This window comes from Henckelia pumila, chromosome 1 (assembly GCF_033568475.1).
Source record: "Henckelia pumila isolate YLH828 chromosome 1, ASM3356847v2, whole genome shotgun sequence".
NCBI lineage: Eukaryota > Viridiplantae > Streptophyta > Magnoliopsida > Lamiales > Gesneriaceae > Henckelia > Henckelia pumila.
Genome location: NC_133120.1, coordinates 160,257,722 through 160,266,421, shown reverse-complemented (window position 1 = coordinate 160,266,421; position 8,700 = coordinate 160,257,722). Strand labels below are relative to the sequence as shown.

Sequence of the window (8,700 nt, the reverse complement as noted above, 5' to 3'; positions counted from 1 at the left end):
TTAAATTTGATTGATATATTATATTTTATTTGATTTAATTGATTAAATTTTATAAAAAAATATTAAATGACTATTTTACCTTTTTAATATTAAATAAAATATAAATAATATTATTTATAAGGAATAATAAAGTAATTTAAGTTTAATAATTTGATTAATGTAAGTTAAATTATTAATAATTTAATTGATATAAAATTAATAATTAATAAATATATAAATAATATGACGAAAATACACGTTAATGAGTTTGTGTTAATAGATTACCAAACGGTACCTAACAATACAGTTTTGGGGTTTTTCAAGGGAAAAGAAGGTATTGCTCTAAGTGAGCATTCTGATTCGATTTCAAAATCTTTCGAGAATGCTTACTCTTCTCAGCCAAGCGAAAATGGGTTCAGCTATTGTCGATCTTTACGCACTACTTGTCTCAAAAAAGGTATTTCTTTGTTCCTCTTCGTATTTTTTACTTTTCGAATTGTTGCTGCAGTTTTTTTTTTTTTTTTTGTCCTCGAAAATGTAGGTTTTATTGGGGAATCATAGGCATTTTAAGATTAACTGTTGGATATTGGAAGATGGGGTTTTGGTTTTCAGTTTTATCGATCACTTAATTAGATGGTATTTAGAAATCGATCGGTTCTGAACACTATGTACGTACAAATGCTCGGTTGTGTCGGGGACCGGATTTACTAAAAAAGAAGAAGAATTATTGGTGATGGAATTGCGACTTTTTCGTATTTTGACAGCTATTTGATTTCTGTTAGTTTTAGTTTGATTGTTTATTATTTTTTGGCTGGTTGTGATATAAAGAAGCAGGAGCAAATAACACTTAAAGAAGCAAATTTAATGATGTCTTGGCAATCTCAGACTCTGAGAAACTCGATGATTGGTTGTATCGGTGGTGCTACTGTTTCCATGCTAGGTACGTGTTTGGATGATCATTTTGGCTATTGAATAATTCAGATAACATTTGTGAAGTTTAGAACTTTATGTACAAAACAGAGCGTCCATTTAAATGGAAATGTGTCTTGGGAGATGCATATATATATATAGGCCTATGTAGATTGGATTAAGTGGTAAGATTTTATTTTCGTAGTCACTCTCATAGAGGTATATAGGTTAGCAGTGCATATGAGAGAGGCAAGGATCAATCTATCATGAAATAATCCGTTGTGTATTTGTGGCTTGTGTTGTGTACGCATGCCATATTCGCAAGGATGTTGGCTCGCACAGTATTTTCAGTTGTGTTGAAAACAACTGCTAGTATTAAGAGTATTTTGTCCTATTGCTTATTCTAAATGAGCTGGGAGGGAATGTGAAGAATCAATCCACTAATATTTTTCTTTACATTTGGTTTCTGATGTTATAACACTAATGTAATTCACAATAACTTGATTGGTTTGTGCCAAAGTAAAGAGCGATAGTGACGCATTTCAACAACAATTTGGTCCTAAGTAATTTTGTATCTGCTGAATTGCATTGTATAAACTGTTATTGATGCCTTCCATAATTGGTAAAATTGCATCAAGATTTCTCTATTTAACTGTTACATACCAGTGCTTCGAAAGAGGTAAGGGTGTTGTAGATAGAGATACAAATGGTGTACCTTCTGCACCACTGATTTACAGTTGGTATTCATTTAATAGACGCAGGGAAGAAGGCTATGCATGCATTCTATTTAATAATCCAATCATGTGTTAATAATGAAAATGCTAATTGTATTGTGTGGTGTCGAATGGCTGATGGCTTTATTAAAACTTATTTAATTGAGTTATCTGATAAGATCTCTGGTTCTTCTTAGGGTCTAATCGCATTAGTTTTCTTTATTGTTTCCAGTTACCCCGAGGAGGCTAAATATTTTAGTCCGTGCTAGCCTTTCACTTGGTAAGCAATTTTATACCTTTTTCATGTCTTCTATATTCTTAGACTCTTTATTTGTGTATCTATCTTCGTTTCTTACTTGTTTAATCCTTCTGTAAATAAATATTTAATTGAATTAAACTGTGTTGACTACTAAGTTTCATGATTTCATCATAATCTTCATAACAACTACTGTGAGAAAGATTGCTTTAAAAAATAATGGAATGAATTCATGCTGTGTTATGAGCTAGCAATCCGATGTGGAAGAAATATTTAAAATTGCTTGAAATCAAAATATGGAGTTGTGAGCTGACTATAAAAAATATGGAGTTGTGAGCTGACTATATACCTTGCACTACGCGATAGATAATATCAGATTTAATATAAATCTGCATTTCTTTTAGAAGCTATAATAAGAGATCTATTTATTGATGTACTTGTAGGGGCTTCTTTTGTTTGCACCTTGTGGAACTTTGGTAGGTCTCTTGAATCATGGACTGACCGTTTTCTTTCGATGGAAGGTAGTCGGATACAGATACAGTTGGCAAACATGTAAAAAATTCTTACTGAAGCCTTAAATTTTTGCAACTCTTTTTTGGTCTGATTTTGTGTACGTATTTATGTCACTGCCACTAGAGTAGCTTAAATGATTTGTCGCCAAGTTTTTATATCCAAGACTACAGGTACCATGTTTGCTAGTATTTTTCGCATTATTTGACGTCATATTGCAAATCCTTGGAGAGTTTACTTGTTGAATTGTCAACATTAAAAATATTGCAAAAAGAGAATGCGAGACAACATAAGATTTGCATAATTTGGTAATGAATGCCTACATCTACAACATTATTCCTAGAGGTGAAAATTATTATTCAACTCTTAGTTCAGATTACATTCATCATCTGTTATACAGGTAACAATATATTGGAATTATCATAGTAGAAACCTTTCCTAATGCACTAAATCACGATCAAATCAAATCATATTAAATATATATTGTAATTGTAGTAATATCAAATCTGATTCAAGAATTTATTCTTTGATTTTTAATAACTCTAGTAGTTGATAGGCAATTTCTTTTTTGTTAAGGGCTTCTCCAACCCAACACCAATTTGGTGTAAAAATTGGATTCATTCCTCCAATCGAGCGCTGTATTTAGCACTATATTGGAGGAATGCTACAGTGTTGCACCAAACATTGTAGCAATAGCGTTAAGCTTTTCTTTTTAAATTTTTTTTTTTCCTTTGTCTTTTGTAATAGATTCTGGTCGTTGTTTTCTTATCTTTTTTCTTTTTTAAATTTTTATATCTTTAAATTATAATCTATTTGTTGAATTTTAGGATATTTTGATTTAAAATTTCAATAATCAGATTATATTTTCAATAAATGTATAATGTTTTTTTAAAAAAAATTGTTTATTGATAGTTACATCACTTAGTTATTCTTTTATAATACTATATTAATTAATAAAATAATAATAAATATATAAACTATTGTGTTTATAAAATAAATAATAAGTTTAAATATTAAAATAAATAAAATTAAATATTTTAAAATAATTCTTAAAATATATGTAGTTAAAATTTTTAATTCGTTAATATTTCTAATGAATATTTATATAAAAATTATTATTTTAGATATTAATGATATTTAATTATTGTGTTTAAAAATATTTGGTGGAATAAATTAGTTGTTGTGAATAAAATAATAAAAAAATTCTTTTGAGTGTAGAGTTTAGAGTGAATGGGTTGGAGATGAGTTTTGTATTTGTTGTAGGAATTACACTATCTTGAAGTAAGTGTTACACCAAGATAGCTTAATGAGTTGGAAATGGCCTTAAGTTGCTAGTGTTGGTGTGTTAGTTTGACCCAAATTGGTTCGGTAAATATCCTCGGAGTTTACTATGTAGGATTGGGCAAACCTCTCTTCTTGAACTAGCTTTTGGGGTGAGTTAGAACTATGTCCAATTTCTTAAGAGCTAGGGTGATTTACTCTTGTTGACTAAATGAGAAATGGAAAACTCAAGTTTTCTGATGTTCTCTTCTCTTTTGGAGTTGAGATTTGAGGGGCAGTCTATATTTGCTAATCTATTTTCCTTTGCTATTACTATAGAATGCTGAAGAGGTATGGCAATGATCCGTGGGTACTTCGACGTCTCTCGAAGCATTTTTACTTGGAAGAAGTTTACGAAGATTCATCAGTAGACAAGCCGAAAACCAGGTGGCAGAGTCGATACTTTTTTGGAGATTCCACTACTCATTTTCAGAATACATCATATGATGAGACAAACACTGATTCGAGCAAGAACGATAACAAGAAGACCACCGTAGAGTCTGAGGAAGTTTATGTGAGTATATATGCTGGAATTACATAATTTCGAAATCGAAAACAACACAATGGAATATAGCTAGCACCTCGTGATTTTTGCTTCTTTTTTTTTTTTTTTTTTTCTTTTCCTGTTGATATAAATAATGTTAAGGTACTCCGGTTTTCCGGTTGGCATCCTACCAATCTAAGACATGATTTATTCATTGATTTGGAAACAAAAAGGAAATAAGAAAGTTTCATTCCTCCATGATGACTTTTTATCTTGTGTTGCATCCATTTGTAGGCGAACGATACCGCTGATGCTTCGCAGAGTCCGTTTGATTTTGTATTTGGGCTCCCCGGATGTGCAGAAAACATCCCTCCTAAAACGTCGAGCACATCATCTGGAAGATCGAGTCTCAGAGAAAGGCGCGCTCGTCGCAGGCGCAGAAGGCGTCATCAAGAAGATTCAGATGTTTGAACTCTAAATTTTTATTTCAACCATCGTGCAGTTCTATCTATAATGATGTGGTATCGACTTCAACCTAAAGTCGGTTCGACTTTTATGTTTCATGTAGCTTGTACACACATTATGGCCAATGGGCATATATCCTGGGTTTTTGCGCCCTCTGCCATTAGAATTTGAACCAATTCATAAAACAAAACATGTTCAAAACAACCGATGAAGGGTAGTTCATTTGACTTAACTACAAAATTTTCCCGGCAGTTGCGACGTTTTTACCTCAAAAAGCATAGCAACTTTCAATTTGCGGCGCTTTTGAAAGCGTTTGAAAACCCTTCGTCGGGACAAGTTGCTACAGGTTTTTAAAATTGTAGTTAATTTTTGCGATGTTTCTTTAAAAACTGTAGCAATATAGACGGTTTTTAAAAATCGTAGCAATATTTTTAATGGTTTTTTAAAAAACGTAGCAAAAACTTAAATGTTATTTTTTTAAAATTAACCGTGCTAGATATATATACTAATTTTTATTGATTTTTTTATTTTTTTGATTTGATTATTATTATTAATATTAGAAACATAATTATAAAAAAACAAATTAAACTTTAATAAGAAATTAATAGTACAAACATTTAATTATGGTTCAATACAATGCTACGCCATACAGTGGCGGAGCCCTGAAAGGGCTTTGTAGGCTTGATAGGGCTTATTTTCCTTATATTAGGAGCAACTCGAATTTGATTTAATTTGGTTTTTCGTTTTTTATTTTGCTCTTGTAATTTCTTGAGAGGTTTTGACCCAATTTCCCTCTCTTGTATTTCTTTTTTCATCTAATAAACTGATAGGGGTCTACCTAACCCCCGCCACAACAGGTGGCTTTGCTAAAAAAAAAATCCCAGCTTTTTATGTACAATCAATTTCTAACAACATATATATAATTTTGTACTATCACAATAAAAATAATTAATCATTTAAATTTTTTTAACAATATTTACACTTTTAATAAAATTATTGTTTAAGATAATATATAGATAAAGAACATAATCATATACGTTATTGAGACATATATTATGATGTTAATTTTTATTTTATATTGTATCTAATATGTTATTCACGTGTGAGACATTTGCTTCGTGATAGTCTTTTAAAAAATGCATACAGAACATTTTCAAAATGCATTCAAAATTGCTAACTCCCTTGTATATCCTATAGCTGCTTTCATTTTACCAAGCTAAGGCCTACATGATAAACAAGCTCGAATTTTGATAAACAAGATTGTGTTTATTTACTTTATGATATTTACTTATTGTTGTTTTGGTAGGCATTGTTGATTATTTTGTGTACAATAAAATATCAAAATGTTACATACAAATTATTTAATAAAATATTCAACTAAATTGTTTTTATTAGTTCACCTTGCATTATTTTTAAATAATTTCTAAAATATTTAATTAGTTTTTAGCTGGTTATAATGTTGAGTGTTTTTGCTCTGTTTGAAAACCAAAATAAATATAATTTGTCGATGTTCAGTTCATTTTTAAATATTTCAATACCGAGCTCTTTTAGCTCCTTCTCATTGCAAAATATTTTAAAGTGTTTTTTCACCTATTCTCCACACACATTTCCAATCCTAAAACATATTAAAAATCAAACGATTTTAAAATTTTCAATATTTAGCAACCAGGTTGTATGTGAGTCAATATGGGTTAGCCCGTGGGCATGCCGAACTACCATTTATTTAAAAAATTAAAATTTTATTTATTGTTAAAAAATATTTTTCAATCTTCAAATTAATTTATTGTGGTAGTGTAAAAAATTGAGGGAGTGTATTTTGTATATTAGCATCTTATGACACGCAATGTGTACATTTTTGGTTGAAAGGGGGTGATATGAATACAAAATACTTCCATGTGGTTAAAAAATACTTCCACGCGATGTATTTTGTATATTAGCATCTATCAAGACATTCCAAGAAACAGAAAAAGGAGTATGCTAAGCTTCTCTCTCAACAGGAGGATTATTGGAAACAAATTAAAGGGCTAAACATTTTTGGTTGAAAGGGGGTGATATGAATACAAAATACTTCCATGTGGCTGCATCGAATATAAAACGAGGAAATATTATCAGATCACTTAAGTCGTATTCAGGACAAGATCTTACTTGGAATAATGGTCTAGGGGATCATATTTTTCAATTTTATCATAATTTATTCTCTTCTCAAAGTTGTGTGGTGGAGAACATTGTAAGGCATGTTGAGGGTTGCATCACAAAGGAGATAAACGATGATTTATATATTGATGTGGAATTGAGGGGTAATGGAAGACACGTGCCAACCCAGATGATCACCACACAAGTGAGTAACCGTTTAAGGGGTCCACCCAAGCACTTAGAAGATTTCGTATGATTGTGCTAGCGGTTTGGGATGGGAAATATATCAGCAGAATAGTGGCGCATGGAAGTCAGAGAATATTGTTGCAGCTTTTACATTGTTTTCCTTTTCACTTTTGCTCTGAGTTATTTTCCTTTAATTTCAGTTGTAAAGCTTTTCTGAGAACACTGGGAATGTATTAATGAATCTTCATTTCTTCTGCAAACTCTCTTGACAATTGCTTGATTTTAATATCTTGAGTTGTGCACATATCATTGGTGCTCTCGTTGACCCGTCATCCATGGCTGACGGAACGCATTTTAAACTTCTCGATGAATCCTTCAAAGCAATGCAGGGCCGTATGGAAGAATACCAGAAAAGCTCGGACGATCGTCATATACAAACAACTAAGCATTTGGAGGCTCTGGATATTAAGCTTGAAAAAACATTGTTGTTGTTGGCCGACTCCATTGCTGCAAACACTTTTCCACCTCCAGAAACTTCTCCGCCTGGGGTTATGGCACCACCACTGCAGGGGGTTTTGCCAACGCCACCACCTGGGTTTTGGGCACCACCACCGCCTTGGTTTTCGGCTACACCAACGGCACCAACCAATCAACAAGTGTTTATTCCTCCATCTCCTTATGCTTATCAAATGGTGACCTCACCACGTTCAACTCGTGTTGATTTTCCACGGTTTGATGGCAATGAACCACTTGATTGGATTTACAAGGCTGACCAGATACCACCATTTCAGCGTCTTCTTTTGGCTTCCATTCATATGGATGGACCAGCTTTGCCGTGGTTCCAATGGCAACACAAGACACAACAATTTAATTCATGGGAGGATTTCACATGAAATCTAGAAATTACCTTTGGGCCTTCGGAATACGAAGATCATCAGGAAACATTGGCTAAATTAACCCAAACCTCGACAGTGGCAGAATATTGCCAACGATTTGATGCTTTGGCTAATCGCATACAGGAGGTCTCTGCATCTTTTCTCACTAGTTGTTTTATTTCTGGTTTACGATCGGATTTTCGTCATGAGGTCAAGGCTTTTCGTCCTACCACCTTATCTCAGGCTATTGGGCTTGCCCGTCTTCAGGAAGACAAGGTAGCAGATCGCAGATCGGGATTTCGTCCATCTGCCCATTCTTCTAGTGGGTCTTTATCCTCATCTACGCCAATGAGTTCTAAGCCTATTTCACAAATATTGCCGGTTTCTTCATCAGGGTCCAATCTAACCAATTCTACGGCTCCTCCGATTCGCCGTCTATCGGCGACGGAATTGCAACTTAAGCGCCAACATGGACTTTGTTTCACCTGTGATGAAAAGTGGTCTGCATCCCATCGCTGCAAGTCTAAACCTCAATTATTTTTTATTGATTTTGAAGAGGAAGTGGAAGTTGAGGCTGATATTTCGCCTGAATCCGAGCTGCTAGTTTCTGATACGCAGGTTCAGTCTGCAGTGTCTTTTCATGCGATGGCAGGACAAACGACTGCTACCACTTTCCGTTTCTCAGGATCGTTAGCTGGCATTCCGGTTCAGATTTTAGTGGATGGGGGTAGCACCCACTCTTTTATCCAGACTCGAGTGGCAAAACATCTCCAATTGCCTATTTTATCTTCCACGAAGTTTGCTGTAGCAGTGGGTAATGGTGAAAGGCTTTTTACGGAAGGGTCAGTCACCCAAGTTCCGTTAACAATT

General features: G+C 33.3%; 1 protein-coding gene across 1 annotated transcript; it reads left to right on the top strand.

Moving 5' to 3' along the window:
• The first annotated feature begins 276 nt into the window (after positions 1-276).
• LOC140875979 (uncharacterized) lies at positions 277-4,791 on the top strand. Its single transcript, XM_073279814.1, has 6 exons — positions 277-436; positions 808-919; positions 1,834-1,881; positions 2,301-2,409; positions 3,967-4,201; positions 4,466-4,791. Exons 1-6 carry the CDS (start codon positions 362-364, stop codon positions 4,640-4,642), a joined length of 756 nt encoding a protein of 251 aa, XP_073135915.1. The 5' UTR covers positions 277-361; the 3' UTR covers positions 4,643-4,791.
• The last annotated feature ends 3,909 nt before the right edge of the window (positions 4,792-8,700 follow it).